General features: G+C 44.5%; 2 protein-coding genes across 2 annotated transcripts in view; one reads left to right on the top strand and one right to left on the bottom strand.

Annotated features, from left to right (window-relative positions):
* Positions 1 to 7,156, top strand: part of LOC310780224 (WD repeat-containing protein 55-like) — a 21,605-nt gene extending 14,449 nt beyond the window's left edge. Inside the window, exons 5-6 of the mRNA XM_083640807.1 lie at positions 4,611 to 4,920; positions 6,575 to 7,156. Coding sequence (XP_083496933.1) covers positions 4,611 to 4,920; positions 6,575 to 6,908 — 644 coding nt within the window. The 3' untranslated portion in view covers positions 6,909 to 7,156. The remainder of the gene's footprint in view (positions 1 to 4,610; positions 4,921 to 6,574) is intronic.
* LOC310779427 (NLR family CARD domain-containing protein 3-like) overlaps positions 1 to 17,662 on the bottom strand; it is a gene marked incomplete at its 5' end in the record, with an annotated part of 223,235 nt that overhangs the window by 119,872 nt on the left and 85,701 nt on the right. The window lies entirely within an intron of this gene.

Below are 17,662 nucleotides of genomic sequence, written 5' to 3' on the forward strand. Positions count from 1 at the left end.
AAAAGGTATTTCAACGAATGAAGCAGCAAACCTTGTATCAAAATACTCGTTGTGATGTTATATGGCGTGAAACTGTGGCTGTAACGCATTACTCAAAATAAATAAGGTTACGTTACAATAAGCGTTTTATTTTGAAAGCAACGAAGCGGACGATGTACTTGTACATTCTGGCTGACTTGACGCCCGTGCAGTTCATGCTGCCAGATCCACATGACGATGCGTGCGTAGATCTTCTAGACCATTTTTAAAGGGGTGCGGAGTGGGGCGAGTACCCGAACAGCAGAAACGTTACTCGACTACTGACGTTATGAACGAGTGCTCGAGTACCCGAGTACTCGCGCCCATCCCTACCAGGAAGTGCATGACTTCTGGGTTGGCCTACAAAAATACGTCATCCCTACAGTACTCTGTAGCCTTTCTCTACATCCAAAGCAACCCAGATGCTATTGGTGAACAATTTGCCAGCTAGTGCTACAGGCAACCAAACGGCTAATCATGTTGGCTAACAAGTCAATATTACAATGGCATAGCAACCATGCTATTAGCAAACAGTGTCAGCTGGCATGCTACAAACAAACAGTCGCTAACATGCAAACATAGGCATCTGCTAAGAAATCAATATACCAGCCAACATACTTCAACACAAAGCAGCAGGCAGCCTTCTTCAGTCACATTGCTACATCTGTAGTCTTCCCCCCCTGTTAAGCTTCTGGCATACTCTTCGCGCCCAGCCAAGCGCATAGGGCGCACGGCGATTATGACGACATCGCACGGGGCGTGTCGGGGGGCGAGGCCTGAGCGCAGCGCGGCGCGTCCATGGAGATTTTTCTATCAGCGCGTCGGTTTTGCTGCCTGTGCCTGAGATCTCCGTGGTAGGCTATCAGCGGATATCTGCTGTGATTGAGTCCTCACCGTCGTAAAGTCGCCTTCAAACCATGCTGTTCGATTATAACGAACTAGTTGTGTGGCTTAGCCTTCCCAAATGTGGAGGGGTCGTTTTTTATAATTTAATACATAGAATTGGGAACGTTACATTCAATTTCATTCAGACTGCCTGGAGCCTGGAGCTGCGCACTGAGTATGTTCTGTTTTGGCCCGCGCAGAGTGCGCGCGCCCTCCTCTGAGCCCCGCCTCCAGCGCGTGCGCGAAGAGTATGCCAGAAGCTTTATTCCTCCTCAGCCAACTGACTGGATGTCACTGCTGCTTCACACATTTCCTTCTGTCACAACTGTCTAATTCATTGGTTCTCAAATGCGCGTCCGAGAAAAGTTTTCAGGAAAATAAAAAAATATATATATTCATAGCTTCATAGTTCAACAAAAGTATTTTATGTTTTAAATCTAAAATGCTTCATGGATTACATTCTAATCTAACAAACCTATACATTTAAAAGTCTAGCACGTTGCCGTGGAAACAATTCATCTTAGCCCAAAATCACCAATCAGAATGAGGGGGTCCCCAGTATATTTTCTATCCTGTAAGGGTTCCTTGGCTGAAAAACATTTGAGAACCTCTGGTCTAATTCACCTAAGCCCTTTTCCCACATGCGTACCGGAAAATTACCTGTAAGTCAATATCGGACATTTCCCTTCACACTTCGGCTCGCGCATGTGGGAATCTATCAGCGAATTTTCCTGTATGTTGGGGGGGGGCGGGGGGAGGGGGGAGCTTATTTGGGGGGTCGGCAAAACTCGAAATAAGTTCGCTTGTCAGTTGTCACACAATAAATCACACTCGTTTGACTTAAGAGCAGCGTCAAGCCGCCAGCGTAATCAACACAGCCGATTTCCCCCTCCCCTCTCTGCTCGAGAGCAGCAGCCACGGACAGACACAGCGAATGACACAGCAAATGCACAAGCGAAATCCGTGGAAGTAGTTTGCTTTGATGTGCGCGAATGATTAGTTGATGCACTTTGAAGAAGTTGGGATCCGTGTCTGAGAGAAATAGTTGCTGGTTCGATGTTTATCCGTTCACCTGCGTTGCGTTGAAGCACTTTTTACAGACTGGATCGTTTGATGTGTCCGGGGTTGCCTTCGGAAATCAGCAAGCTGACATACTGCTCTTATTAGGCTATCACAAGATCATTTCGCCAGTTTGCTTTAATGTGCGCGAATGATTAGATTATGCCCGCTGGAACATTAAGCAACGTGTGTAGGCTACTCCTCGCCCATGATTGAAGGACCGCTGTCGCGGAAAATGACTGGAACCGTTTCCACTTGCGTCTCCTTAAGAGCATACCGGTCTTCTGACTGGGTCGAAACTGGTGAAATGTCGGGGACGACGGGGTCGCGCTTATACCGGCACGGCGCCTTTCTCACATGCAGGCATTAGACCACGTACCGGTCATTTTGCGGTACAAAGCGCATGTGGGAAAAGGGCTCTAGTAAGCTGGATGGCAGCTTGTGTGCTCCAAGCATCCACAAGAGTTAGGTGTTCCATTCTGCACTGTGTCAGTTCACCTGTTGCTTTCTCAGGGTCTTCACTGCACTGAGAGCAACCTGCTGCACTGAGAGCAACCTGCTGCACTGAGAGCAACCTGCTGCACTGAGAGCAACCTGCTGCACTGAGAGCAACCTGCTACACTGAGAGCAACCTGCTACACTGAGAGCAACCTGCTGCACTGAGAGCAACCTGCTCCACAGAGCAACCTGCTGCACTGAGAGCAACCTGCTACACTGAGAGCAACCTGCTACACAGAGCAACCTGCTACACTGAGAGCAACCTGCTACACTGAGAGCAACCTGCTGCACTGAGAGCAACCTGCTACACTGAGAGCAACCTGCTACACTGAGAGCAACCTGTGACACTGAGAGCAACCTGCTACACAGAGCAACCTGCTGCACTGAGAGCAACCTGCTACACTGAGAGCAACCTGCTACACAGAGCAACCTGCTACACTGAGAGCAACCTGCTACACTGACAGCAACCTGCTGCACTGAGAGCAACCTGCTACACTGAGAGCAACCTGCTACACTGAGAGCAACCTGTGACACTGAGAGCAACCTGCTCCACAGAGCAACCTGCTGCACTGAGAGCAACCTGCTACACTGAGAGCAACCTGCTACACAGAGCAACCTGCTACACTGAGAGCAACCTGCTACACTGACAGCAACCTGCTGCACTGACAGCAACCTGCTACACTGAGAGCAACCTGCTACACAGAGCAACCTGCTACACTGAGAGCAACCTGCTACACTGAGAGCAACCTGCTACACTGAGAGCAACCTGTGACACTGAGAGCAACCTGCTACACTGAGAGCAACCTGCTGCACTGAGAGCAACCTGCTACACTGAGAGCAACCTGTGACACTGAGAGCAACCTGCTACACTGAGAGCAACTTGCTACACAGAGCAACCTGCTGCACTGAGAGCAACCTGCTACACAGAGCAACCTGCTACACTGAGAGCAACCTGCTACACAGAGCAACCTGCTACACAGAGCAACCTGCTACACTGAGAGCAACCTGCTACACTGAGAGCAACCTGCTACACAGAGCAACCTGCTACACTGAGAGCAACCTGCTACACTGAGAGCAACCTGCTGCACTGAGAGCAACCTGCTGCACTGAGAGCAACCTGCTGCACTGAGAGCAACCTGCTACACTGAGAGCAACCTGCTACACTGAGAGCAACCTGCTACACTGAGAGCAACCTGTGACACTGAGAGCAACCTGCTACACTGAGAGCAACCTGCTACACTGAGATCAACCTGCTACACTGAGAGCAACCTGTGACACTGAGAGCAACCTCGTGCACATCCAGGGACATAATCTCGTTTTAGAGGGGGTCCCAAATATAAAGATAATATATAATATTATAATATAATATAATATATATAATATAAAGAGGTGTGTCCTCTTTGATTCAGAGTCACCGCCTCACATTACATGGAAATTCTATTATGGATCCTTGAAAAGTCATGGACAAGTTTTGAGTGAAAATGTGTTGGAACCCTGAAGCTAGCTTAGAGGAAACAGGATTTTTTTTAAAGGTCATTCAATTGCAAGTGCCTCAAAAAACAAAAAGATATTTTTTTCCACCACTAGATGGCACTATGACTCTTTAAATCTACGTTACATTGGTCTGGGTTGTGGATAACTCTGTGATGTAAATACATGACATCAGATGTGTTGTTATATAGATTAGTTGCACCTGTTTTCCTTTGGGAAAGTCAAGCATGTTGGATAGATGAAGTGGGATGAACTAATTCATTTTCAGCTGGATTTAATTTGTCCAAAAAGCTCTGTCCAGTAACCTGAATAACTTTATTGAGATTTGTGAGAGTGAGAGAAGTAAAGTGATTCTCTAGAACAGGCAGACAAAAAAAAACAAATTTGTTTTACAATGAGGTGAAACAGAGGAAAGTATACCTTTTTTTAAGCTGAAACCAGCAAATGTTTGGTATTTTTACTGATAAATTACCAAAACCTTTTTTGAATTCTAATCGATTAAGTCCATGTTGATCAATGAATCGACTAAGCAGTTCAACGCTACTTGACAACATACCATGTGGCAAAAAGCATTTGATCCAACACAGTTTAAACACTTCCACAATTCATGACTGTTATGATTTTTTTTTCACACTCTGCAACTTTGTATTTACAATCAGTCAGACAGAATGAAGGCAGCGTGGTCTCTCCTCTCCACAGTGGTGACGGCACCATGGGCGTGTTTAACATCAAGCGCCGCAGGTTTGAGCTGCAGTCGGAGCCTCAGAGCGGCGACCTGACGTCGGTGGCGGTGATGAAGCGCGGCAGGAAGGCGGTGTGCGGCTCCAGCGAGGGCAGCGTTTACATCTTCAACTGGAACGGCTTCGGCGCCACCAGCGACCGCTTCGCCATCAAAGCCGAGTCTGTGGACTGCATCGTCGCCGTCACCGACAGCATCATGTGCGCCGCGTCCATGGACGGCTTCATACGGTGAGTCACACGGGGGTTACAGGCAGCGCTATAGATATAAAGAGCCCAGGTGTGCACGCCTGGTTAACACCGACTGGAACGGTACCCGAGCGGCCTCGTCTTGGAAAGGCAGTCTCTCTACTCAGTAGGGCTGTGAATCTTCACTGGCCTCACGATTCAATTCGATTCGATTACGATTCAGAGGGCTACGATTCGATTCGATTACGATTATCGATGCATCTCGATGCATCACTTTTTTCCACAATACATGATTTATTTTTTCTCACTTTCTTTTTTCTCACTGTGTGGCTACTTTTAAAATAAAAGTGCATTTGGAATTGCATTGTATTATGATCCATAATTAAAATAAACAACTGCATGTACTTCCATTATATTTTATTTGATAAAAAATAAAATAAAAATAATAATAATCGATTTTTGACATTTGTGAATCGATGCAGAATCGTGCACGTCTGCATCGCGATGCATCTTATAATCGATTATTTTTGACACCCCTACTACTCAGTAGGGATGGGGGCGAGTACTCGGGTGTTAATGACCACTTTATTTTCAAGGCACACAGGTAATTGTAATGCTAACACTGTCACACATCATGTATGCTCTGAGTGCAAGCAGTAATTTACAGACATGGTGATGTTTTATTTTGATGACATAGCCTAGCTTTGGCAGCCTTCTCAAACAAAAAACAACGTTTGGTAACGTGTATTTCAGGGTTGTTTAACGTTCGGTGATTCAGTGAAGGAGCTGCCCCACATCTGATTCCACAAAGTCACGTCGGAGATGTCCGCATTTGTGAAATTGGTGTCGCACAAGAAAGACTACGGGCTTAACAACGCTGTCAATTTACGTTAACATGAATTGAAACTCACTCACATTGAATTCTTTGTAACGTTTATAGACAACAGTGTTCTGCTTTCCACGTCCCTTGTATTGACAATTTCTTCCACGTCTTCTCCCTGCACTCACGTTCTCTTCTGTGTTACTGTTGATTCACTTGGTTGGAGGTGTGTGGTGCCGGGTGAGATCAAACATGCTGTTCACGTCACTACTAGCACTGCCCATTGTCAAGGGACATGATTGGCTGTTTATGAGCTGGGGCGGGTGCACGCTCAGGGTTTGTCTGTAAATTATTGGCTTGGTTTCCGTGTCACTCGTAGCACGCTGTATTAACAAAGGACGTGATAGGCTGTTTATGAGCCACGGACCATGGCCACGGAGCAGAAGCGTTCTTGTTTTTTTTTTATGCAGTCTATCGAACGGCTCTATCGAGCCATTTTTTTTATTGTATTGATCCCGTGTCTATCGCGATATATATTGCTATCGTTTTATCGCCCAGCCCTACTATATCGATACAGGCACAGAAAAGTGCCCATACCTGCTGCAGGCAATCCACCGTCCAACTAGGACATTCCGCATGTGTATCCGCCCCAATCCAACCATAAATGGTCGATGCCAATTACCACATGGCGCATATAAATGAGCCTGATTATCAATTGAACAGGGACATTGCATGCAGGTGTGCGTGCAGTCACTGGATAGGTCAGGCGTTCTTTTAGTTCATCCTTTGTAGGGGTCCTAAGCACATGCAGTTAGTAAATGAGACCCCTGAAATATAAACAGAAGCATCTTCTCCTCTCCTCTGTTCTGCTGCCAGAGCGATCAACCTGCTCCCCAACCGGGTGGTGGGCTGCGTGGGGCAGCACGTGGGCGAGCCCATCGAGCAGATGGCCAAGTCGCGAGACGGCGGGCTGCTGGCCAGCTGTGCCCACGACCAGCTGGTCAAGTTCTGGGACATCTCCGGCCTGCAAGGCCTCAGCATCAGCGACTACCGCAAGAGGAAGAAGAAGGACGGACGCATGAAGTCCCTGAGCAAGAAGGCTCTGGGAGACAACGACTTCTTCTCTGGACTGGTGGAAGAGACCGCGAAGAAAGAGGAGGAAGAGGAGGAAGAGGAGGAGGAAAGCGACAGTGACAGTGGCAGCGATTAAAGGAACAGTTCTCCCCCAAAAAATGTAATTTGGTCATTAACGACTGCTCCTCATGCCAGTACTGTACAAACTCGGGTGAGTTTGTTTTTCTTCACTAGCGTTATCCCCCTCCAGTGTATCCAGTGTGACCGGTGGAGGCTGCACAGCAGCGCCAGTTTGGCCATTAATCTACCCTAATTACCCCCATTTAAAAAAATCCAGTTCCTTTAGGTCACCTGTAGGGGTGCTCTTTACACTTCCTGAAAGATTCAGCGTGATCACATTTAAAATGGCATAGCTGAACACAATTTCTGCTTACACAATTAGACTTTGCATTCTTCTTAATTATAGGATACTATTTCAGTAGCTATTGCAGTTCTCCGGGCTAGCTGCTGGAGGAGCTTCTTCCAGTGAATGGAGACTCTGGGGAGCTGGACCTTCTGCTTCAAAGGTGACAACAAATGTCCATAAAATTACTCCATAAAGCATGTGTAGTATAATATTCTTATTTTCTTTTTCAGATTTTTTTTTTTTTTTTTTTTTTAATAATTTTGCCTTTCTTAGACAGGACAGTATATTGACAGGAAAGGTAGGGAGAGAATGAGTGGATGACATGCAGCAACGGGCCACAGGTCATGATCGAACCCGGGTCGGCTGCAGGAAAGACCAAGGCAAGCCTTTGTGGTACGTGCTCTACCAGGTGAGACACCTGACGATGTATAAGTAATTTGATCCATTAGTTATGGATTGGCATTGCATGTACTTCCGCATTAACAGACCTCACAAGATGGAGGTTGGCTACTGCCGCACACACTAACGTCACGCGGCCACGCTGGCTTCATGATGTTTGGTAATGAAGGAATTCTATGGACATTCGTTGTCCTTTATGAAGCAGAACATCCAGCTCCACAGAGTCCCCGTCCACTGGAAGAAAGTCCTCGAGCAATGAGCCTGAACTCCAGGTGAGTTGTATGAAGAGACAAACACTCACCCGAGTTTAGTACTGGCATGAGATTCAGTCGCTAATGACCCAATTTAAAGTAAACATTTGTGTGAATTATTCTTTAAAGACAGGTTCCACTCAGTTTTGTGATTGAAATGTGTCTTTGCTGTGCCTGCGGACAGCTCGGTCTGAACTAACGAACTCGGTCTGCCCTTTGCTGGAGAGACTTTTGTCCCAAGTGCCTCACGGTGTCATGACTGTGTGAGTTCAGCAGGACTCGAACCCCCGCACCCTGACAGCCCCGCCCACTGAGTCACATGGGACCGCGAACCAGAGCCGGGCGGTAATTCAGTATCATCGTCTTAAAGTGGAATCATAACGGCGATGATATATGGTGGTTTTGGGGGATTTTGTGATGCACTATCTGCCATCTTTGTCAATCTTTTTCATATCAAGAACCCCAAATTTAGTCCACATTAGAGACTTCCATTATGATTTTGTCTCTCGGACCCAAATCAGAATATTGTTTTATTGTAGATTATGCGTTTGTCAGGATTTCCATGACTTCCTGTATTGTAGGTAGAGAGATAACGGAGGAGGCGGAGCGTCATGAGCGTTTTGAACACTCAGGGTGGAAAACTCTATTTGGAAGAGCGAGTCCAGCCCATTCTGTACTGTCTTGCTGATGCACGTATGATGTATGATACATCATACACTTCTTATTTCACACATTCCCCACTGAAAAACAAATGTATATAAAGAATCAGAGGGATACCTGTTCACATTTTAATACATTTGGCCCATTGTCACTACCTACAGTGTAGCCTCGGTAGCTAGCTAGTATAGCTTGCTAACTAACGGTGGAGCCACATTAGGGCGTCGTTTGACGCATGCTGACGCCTGGCTGCTGCCGTGCTCGTTTCTCTCTTTTACATTGCTTCTTTGAAAATTGGTGGTAGAGAGGAAGCGAAAGAGGACAGGAGAAGAGGGTAGGACCTAGGACGGGCTCAAATTGGCTAGCTTAAAATTTGGTCAAACTCCACCCCCCGCCCCTCTGTCGCCCACTGTCGTGTCACAAGCCTGCTCCGCATCGCCTGGTATCCCAGCATGCTTTGTGAGGCGATGAGCAGCGTGTTCAATACAAAGTGAATGGGCAGCAGCATCAGCATGCGTCAAACGACGCCCTAATGTGGCTCCACCGTAAGTAAGCTAGCTAACTAACTTCCTGCAGTTCTTGTCCCTGTTGTTACCGATGCTCCAGATGCTGCTGAAGTTCTATTGTGTGTAGAGATGGAACAATATGAAAATTTCACATCACAATTATAGTAGTGTCGCTGGCCATCCTCCTCTCCCTTCCGTCCGAGGAGTCTGACTCCGCAGGTCTCCATAACTGGGATAAACCCTCCCCTGCTCTACTCTGCTCTCCCATTGGAGGCGTCGGTTTCAGACGCTGCTGGATTTCCGCTCCCCGCTTAAGAAACTCTGTCATTGGCTCCGACCATGTCAATCAGAGTGTCTTCCGCTCCCTCCTCCCTGTGTGTTGCTGTAAATAGTCCCCTGCCGCCTCAGGGAAAACAACAACGCTAACTAGCTAGCAAGCTAACGGCACAAACCTACACGCTGAAAACGGCAAGTTGGATTGCTTTAAACTATTTTCCAAGGGCACTGCCGCTAAGCGCCGCCCATCGCAATCCCACTATGGAGACCTGCGGCGCCAGACTCCTCGGACGGCAGGGAGAGGAGGCTGGCCAGCGAGACTACAATTATAGTGACTAAAATGATCACGGTTATCAGTATTATCATCACGGTATTAAAATGTGCTGAAAATGTTCAAAAAGTACTAATACACTCACATAAATCATTTCACCAAGTGTGATAGTGAAAACTCAGACCCAAAAAGGATTGATACACTCACTGAAATCATTTCTCCACGGCTGCACGTTTGCATCTGGGAGACGGTTGTCGGCTTTGGTTGATGATGGACAGTATTTACCATGTTTTTCAAAGCACTGTAATCATGGCAACACGGTAATCATGGTACCAGGGTTTGAATGATTAATGAACCTGAGTTCAAAATGGCCGCTGTGTGAATACGGTCAATTGTGTTAACTTATTGTGAGTGAAATAATGTCAACAATTCATCAATTTACTGGGGGGACCCCTGGTGGTCCCCAGACCCCACGTTGAGAACCACTGGTCTAAACTAATGAAACAGATATTGTGCTTCAAAACGTTGACAAAATGAGCTGTGAAACATTGTTAAGCAATACTATTAGAAAATCTCAGTTTTCTTTGACATCCAACCTAAGATTACACTGTTTCAGACTGTAAAGTAGTCAGACATAAAACTCTGTACATTATTGCTAACAGGCGTTAGCAACCGATGTTCCCCCCCCCCCGAAGGTTCCCGTTAAGAAGATTCCCGCTTTAAGACTGTTGGTGGAGCAAATCTAAAACATATCTTTTGTTGTTTCATATTAGTTATGGCTGCTTCCTTCATTTTAATGGTTTGTCCTGTTTACAGACTGTAAGCTGAATAATATTGTGATGTTAACAGACTTTGTGAAAGACTGGTGCCGCCACAAACCTTGTTGAGAAAATATGAGAGAGGTGTGAGTGGATAAAAATGTATTTGTTTAAATTAATCTGATTCACATATGTTGTTTTTATGCACAACCCTAACCCTTTTCTCATCGCTGCCATTTAGTTACGGATGCCTTGCATCTAGCAGTTGTAGTAGGCTAGCAGCCAGTGGTGGAAATACTTTTACTTTAAAGTAGAAACACCTCAGTATAAAAAATACTGTTACAAGTAAAAGTACTGCATTCAAAAGTATTGGCATCAAAATGTACTTGAAGCTACACAAGTAAAAGTGCTTATCATGCATAATGGCCCATTTCAGAGTAATCCAGTACATATTTTATTGTTGAATTATACTTATTAATGCATTAATGCGAGTCAAGTCAACTGAATTAAGCAATAGATCACAGCACAGACCATGGTATTATGGTCGGGTCATATCATAGCTAAGGGCTATGACATAATGACCATATATCACTGCCTGAAGTGGGCTGTTGCTTTTATGAAACTGTTACCCGGTATGGCAATATGACAGTAATAGACACAGTCCAATTTAAATAGTTTTTTAAAAGTAGTCCCTCCTGTCTGCCTGCACATAGCAGTTTTAGCAGATGTGGAGGGACACCTTCTAAATAACGTAGAGGACATTACAGGACTGTGCTGCTACTGACGCTATGTTATGCTGCATTTGCACTGTAAAGTATTTTACTGTTATGCTGCATTTGCACTGTAAAGTATTTTACTGTGTTATGCTGCATTTGCACTGTAAAGTATTTTACTGTGTTATGCTGCATTTGCACTGTAAAGTATTTTACTGTGTTATGCTGCATTTGCACTGTAAATCATTTTACTGTGTTATGCTGCATTTGCACTGTAAAGTAATTTACTGTGTTATGCTGCATTTGCACTGTAAAGTAATTTACTGTGGTATGCTGCATTTGCACTGTAAAGTATTTTACTTTGTTGTTATGCTGCATTTCAAGTCAAGTCAAGTCAAGTTTATTTATATAGCCCTAATTCACAAGCATGTCTCAGAGGGCTTCACAGAAAGTATGTCTAGCTGATTCTAGCTAACACACAGTAACAAGAATATACAGAATAAAGATAACATTTGAACATTTGAAGAAAGCAGGAGAGTGGAGGAGGGAGGGAGAGGGAGGAGGGAGGAGAGGGGGGGAGGTGGGGAGAAAATAGGAAATGTGGAGAGGTGGGAGGGCGCAGGGGAAGGAGAGCAGTGGGAATGTGAGAGAGGGGAGAGGACAGAGAGGAGGAGAGAACAGAGAAGGAGAGGTGGAAGGGTATAGGGGAGGTAGAGTAGAGGTAGGGTCTAGGGTGGAGGGAGGGAGGGAGGAGAGGGGGGAGGTGGGGTGGAAAATAGGAAATGTGGAGGAGGAGAGAACAGGGGAGGAGAGATGAGGGTGCAGGGGAGGGAGAGCCAGGGTAGGGGTAGGGTTGGGGGAGGGGAGGGAGTAGGATACGGGCCCGGATTAGGGCGAGGGTGGGGAGAAATGGGAAATGTGGAGGAGGAGAGAACAGAGAAGGAGAGGGTGCAGGGGAGGGAGAGCAGGGGGAATGTGAGAGGGAGGAGAGGGCAGAGAGGAGGAGAGAACAGAGAAGGAGAGGTGGGAGGGCGCAGGGGAAGGAGAGCAGTGGGAATGTGAGAGAGGGGAGAGGACAGAGAGGAGGAGAGAACAGAGAAGGAGAGGTGGAAGGGTACAGGGGAGGTAGAGTAGAGGTAGGGTCTAGGGTGGAGGGAGGGAGTAGGATACGGGCCCGGATTTGCACTGTAAAGTATTTTACTGTGTTATGCTGCATTTGCACTGTAAAGTATTTTACTGTGTTATGCTGCATTTGCACTGTAAAGTATTTTACTGTGTTATGCTGCATTTGCACTGTAAAATATTTTACTGTGTTATGCTGCATTTGCACTGTAAAATATTTTACTGTGTTATGCTGCATTTGCACTGTAAAGTATTTTACTGGACAGTGAAAGAGAGCATTTGACTTGACACACAAGAGTGGAGAGAGGTCAGAGGTCGTTTAAGGAGTCCAAGATGAGTGGCATTTACCTCATCACCTCAGGGCCATACATAGCTCACCTCACTCCAGCAGAAGTGGAAGCACTTACAGGAGTAAGGAGTAGGGGTGGGGGAAAAAATCGATACACCACAGTATCGCGATATTTTGCCTGACGATATTGTATCGATATTTGGACGCCAAGTATCGATATTGCAAAAAAAAAAAAAAAAATTTTTTTTTTTTTTTGCAGGCCATGCCAGGCCACCGGGCTACTATAAACTTTAGTTCCAAGGCCAGCAGTAAACAAACGGTAGCATATTTTCATTTTGTTTTAACAGTAACAGTTTTGTCATAACAGTAATTTACAAATTCCCCAGTTACTGAATGGGCTGCACAAGATGTTTTGTGTAAGTGAAGTGAAGTTGCAAAAACTACATAAGTATAGTAGTCCACACACACATCCAGTTAAGGTGGACTGTAAGTAGACTGTAACAAACAGTTCAGTTTGTCAGGTGCATGCAACTATGACATGACTTTATGAAAGTTGTTGGTATGTCTACTTGACAATGTTGCTGCAATAAAATGGTTGAAGTCAGATGTACAGACTGAAAAATTGTTCTTATATAAATCAGATGATGACAAAGTTTTCCTTTGGGGACATCATTTGCAGTTGAAAATGTAAGAAATCGCAATATATCGAAATATCGCAATATTCAATATATCGCAATATCGATATATCGCAATATCGAAAATATCGCAGTATCGCAATACTATCGTATCGTGACTCAAGTATCGTTTCAGTATCGTATCGTGGGCATCTGGTGATTCCCACCCCTAGTAAGGAGCCCTGTCATTTTGCAGAAGTGGCCCCCCGGCAAAGCAAGTTGAGTATCCCTGTCCTAAAGTAACTAGTAACCAGCCCATTTAAATTTCAGTAATTGTAATTGAGTGACTAAATTTGAAAAAGTAATGATTACTACCGTAGTTAGATTACTAGTTACTGCAAAAAGTGGTTTAGTTACAGTAACAAGTTACGCCCAACACTGCTCATTACAAACACATGATTTGTGAGTGAACAGTGCAGTGAGAGCGTGCTCTGTGTGGCTGAGCAGAGAGGGTGGAGAGAGCAGCTGTGGACTCTGGAGGCTGGACCTGCACCTGGGATCCACACAGGAAGGAGAGGAGAGAGAGCCGAGAGAGACTGACTCACAGAGTCCTCCAGTCCTCCAGAGCACTGATTCTCAAACTCTTTTGTATCAACGACCACTAATTTAGTCCACATTAGAACCATGGACTAACCTGACCAGAAGTGTCATGCCCATTGAAACTGAGGGGGCAATTAAAATAATAATAATAATAATGCAAAATTAATGGCGGTCATTAGTAGTAGAGCATCAATCCCCTTTTCAAACATGTGAAAATGAAATGCTGTTAATTATTATAGCGATAGTTTGCATAGCAAGTTAGTTGGCTACTTGTACCAGGCAGCTAGTTAGCATTGTAATGTTAACCATCCTTCAATCATGTTGTTTACATGTCCAGGTAGAGCTGTTATGCCAGTGAGATATTAGTTTTTACCACCACTATCACAGCTTATACTGTAGTTAGCGAAACACTGAATTCCATTTGATGTCTCCAGGTCAGGATGCAGTTCTCTAAGATAATTAGCATTGTGGATCTAGTATTTTTACGTGAGTAACATTTTGGGTGAAGCAAGGTTTAACTAGGCCTATATTTCAAGAAAGGTGGCAGCAGTGTAGAAGCTAGTGTGTAGAAGTAAGTGACTAAGCTAATAACCATAACAGCACAAATAATTGACACAAATCTCTAAATATACAGTATTTACCCTAAAGGCCTAAACAGACTCGTCCGTCCGCCTCGAATTGGAGCCGTCTCGCCGTCTGCCGGCGCCAGCGAGCCCTACATGCTAGGACGTCACTACACCCTCCCTCCTCCTGTGGGAGCTCCGTGGGAAAATGGCGGCGATTGAGTGTAAGGCAGTCTGAATGAAATTGAATGTAACGTTCCCAATTCTATGTATTAAATTCTAAAAAAACGACCCTCAACATTTGGGAAGGCTAAGCCACACAACTAGTTCGTTATAATCTAACGTCATGCTTTGAAGGCGACTTTACGACGATGAGCCAAGGCAACGGCCAATCACAACTCTCGTGCAGCTGACGTCACGCACGTATGGTCGCCGCTGAGTTACATTTTCGAGCAGCCCCCGTCAGCCGACGGCGCCCCCTCCCCGCATGACGGCGCTCCACCCGCCGTCATACGGGGAGGGCGGGGCGAGGCTCTGACGGACGAGTCTGTTTAGGCCTTAATGAGAAAAGGAGCAAATATTGATGGTTACAACTGAATAATGACATCACAACGGTCTAATCCTAATGTTAATTTAAAATTAGATATTCCTCAATCTGGCTTCAAACGGCCAACATTTTAGAAAAACAGACAGAAATGTGTTGCCCCGATCTCACACTCGCTGGCGTCACAGAAAATCCCGCCCCTAGCTGCCTCATAGGACACTGATTGGTGCAAACCACTGGTGGCTCGGATTCAAAGCAATAGAGCTCAACTGTCACGTGTGTCTGTGTTTGGGGGATTTTGGATTTGTAGTTTGACTTGTTAGTGTAACAAATAAGGCTTTGATATAATAACACGTTTCTGACAAGTTGTTTTTCATTTGATTTGTGTGGTGTATTTCTGGATCATAGTTGTTTTAACCTATGAAGGACCCTAACCCTAACACATTGTTCAGGCATTCATATGATGAGGAATATTGTGCAACATGTCTTTTATAGATTTCAGCTGTGATGAGGATGGAGAGAGCAGCTGTGGAGGGACTCAGGAGACTGGACCGGTACCCGGGATGCACACAGGAAAGAGAGGAGAGGAGAGCCCAGAGAGAGAGAGAAGCAGTCAGTCTAGTCCAGCACCAAGCCCACAGACAGACCAACATGTCCAGACTGCTCTCTGCTTTCTGCCTGTACGAGACCTACAAGCTGGTCCGGATCAGCAGTGTGCGGCTCGGCTCGCTCAAATGGATTCTGAACGGAGTCATCTTAATGTTCATCTGGTGAGTAACTTAGGGGAGACCGGGGGCAGTTGTAACATCTCAAATTGCACCGATCAGAAACAAGACAAAACCATGACACTGCATGTGCTCTGTGCTGGGGGGAAAGAAAAAAAACTTTTTTTATATTTTTATAATTATATGATTACTTATTATATTGTTTTAATTCAACTGGAATACATTATTCAATGATATTAGCCTACATAGTTTTACTATATCTATGTTCATGGGAGTTTATTGTGGTCCTTGGTTTTTATGTGAGAAGGTATTATGTGTGTTGATATATATATGTATATATATATATATATATATACGGTATATATATATATATATATATATATATATATATATATACAGTATATATGTATGTATGTACAGTATGTACACACACACACACACACACACACACACACACACACACACACACACACACACACATTTTCTTTCCCAATGCTCTGGTGGACCACCAGGCGGAGATTCTCAACTTGCGGCCTGGGGGCCAGATGCGGCCGGTGATAGGATGCCGGGGAGCCATTTTCTTATTCACAATGAAAACTAACGTTAAATAAAGTTTGACTGAGCTCCAGCTAAATTCTCAAATATTGTCGCCTGCTCGCCGCTCAGGCACTTATGTACTTAACTAACTTAACTAATACAGTAACTGTCCTGTGTGCACAACATTGTCAGATTAAACTCTAGCTGGCACCCCCAAAAAACTACAATCCACTATAGAATTATTATTGTCTGTTAACTGGCCCCTGGCCTCCTGTCATTTTGCAGAAGTAGCCTCCAAGCAAAGCAGTTGAGTATCCCTGTACTATGGTATCAATGTAGTATTCCTATACTATTCCTATAATATTATCGTGTGTCTGTCTACTGCTCAATACTGAATAACCCTTATGTTATGGTATTTTATTTTTATTTATTCATTCATTTTAATCTCCTGTAGTTAGTGTTGCCAACTCATTTCCAAGGACATTAGCTATTCGCTGCTCAGAAAGTCACTAGAAGTCGCCAGATGACGTTAATTTGCATATCAATATAAAGGCTGCACTTGTTATGCACACTGTGTTGTAGCCGTTTTCAAGTTGGCAACATTGCCTGTGGTGTCACTATTTTATTCCTGTGCTGGTGTCAATAGTGACTTTAATAATCTTATATTATTTTTTAACCTCTTATAATCCTATAATATTCCCACAGGGACTTATAGTTTTGCATATGCGTGTGTATAGTTTACTTCTAAAATGTATTATAGGACTACTAGCCTATATGATTATTAACCTATTATTAATAATGGTCTTTTTTTATTAGGTAAGGCACGTTTATGTATAGCCTACAGCACATTTTGTACACAAAGCCAATTCAAAGTTCACAAGGATGGCATAAGACGTTAGCCAAAAATACAGGATGAGATTAAAAAAGATAAAGAGATAAAGAAAAATAGGACATCCATAAAAAGAGAATATGGATCAAGTTGTATAGATTTCTAATTTCCTTATTCAAATGTGAACCAACCTTTTTTCTCTGTTTCTTAGTTTTTTATCATTAATATTATTATTATTATTATTATGATTATCGTTGTTGTTGTTGTTGTTATTATCATCATCGCATTTTTTTTTTTTTTTTTTTTTTCCAGCATCATGATGGTGTGGAACAGAAACTACCAGGAGTTTGACCGGGTGGTGAGTACAGTCACCACCAAGCTGAAGGGAGTTGCTCTGACCCGGCTACCCAGTGGGGAGGAGATGGTGTGGGATGTGGTGGACTACAGCGGGCCCTCACAGGTGGGTGCTGCTGCGGCCCCAGGGTGCTGCGTGTTTGTCAGGTATAGGAGGGTCACACATGGTCCTTCAGCTGAATTTGAAGATTGTTTTTCTTTTCTTTTAGGGCAAAAACTCCTTCTTTGTGATAACCAATGTCATTGAGACAAAGAACCAGAAGCAAGGAAAGTGTCCAGACAGTCCAGAGGTGCTTTTCTTTCTTTCTTTCTTTCTTTCTTTCTTTCTTTCTTTCTTTCTTTCTTTCTTTCTTTCTTTCTTTCTAAAATGTTTGTGTAGCAAAAACTGTAAGACCACCCACTACTCAGGCACATAAAACGCCCTCATTGACCTCAGGGTGGCGCTATAATAATCACGTTTAAGTGTATGCAATTAT

The sequence above is a fragment of the Poromitra crassiceps genome, assembly GCF_964638095.1.
Source record: "Poromitra crassiceps genome assembly, chromosome: 7".
NCBI classification, from domain to species: domain Eukaryota; kingdom Metazoa; phylum Chordata; class Actinopteri; order Beryciformes; family Melamphaidae; genus Poromitra; species Poromitra crassiceps.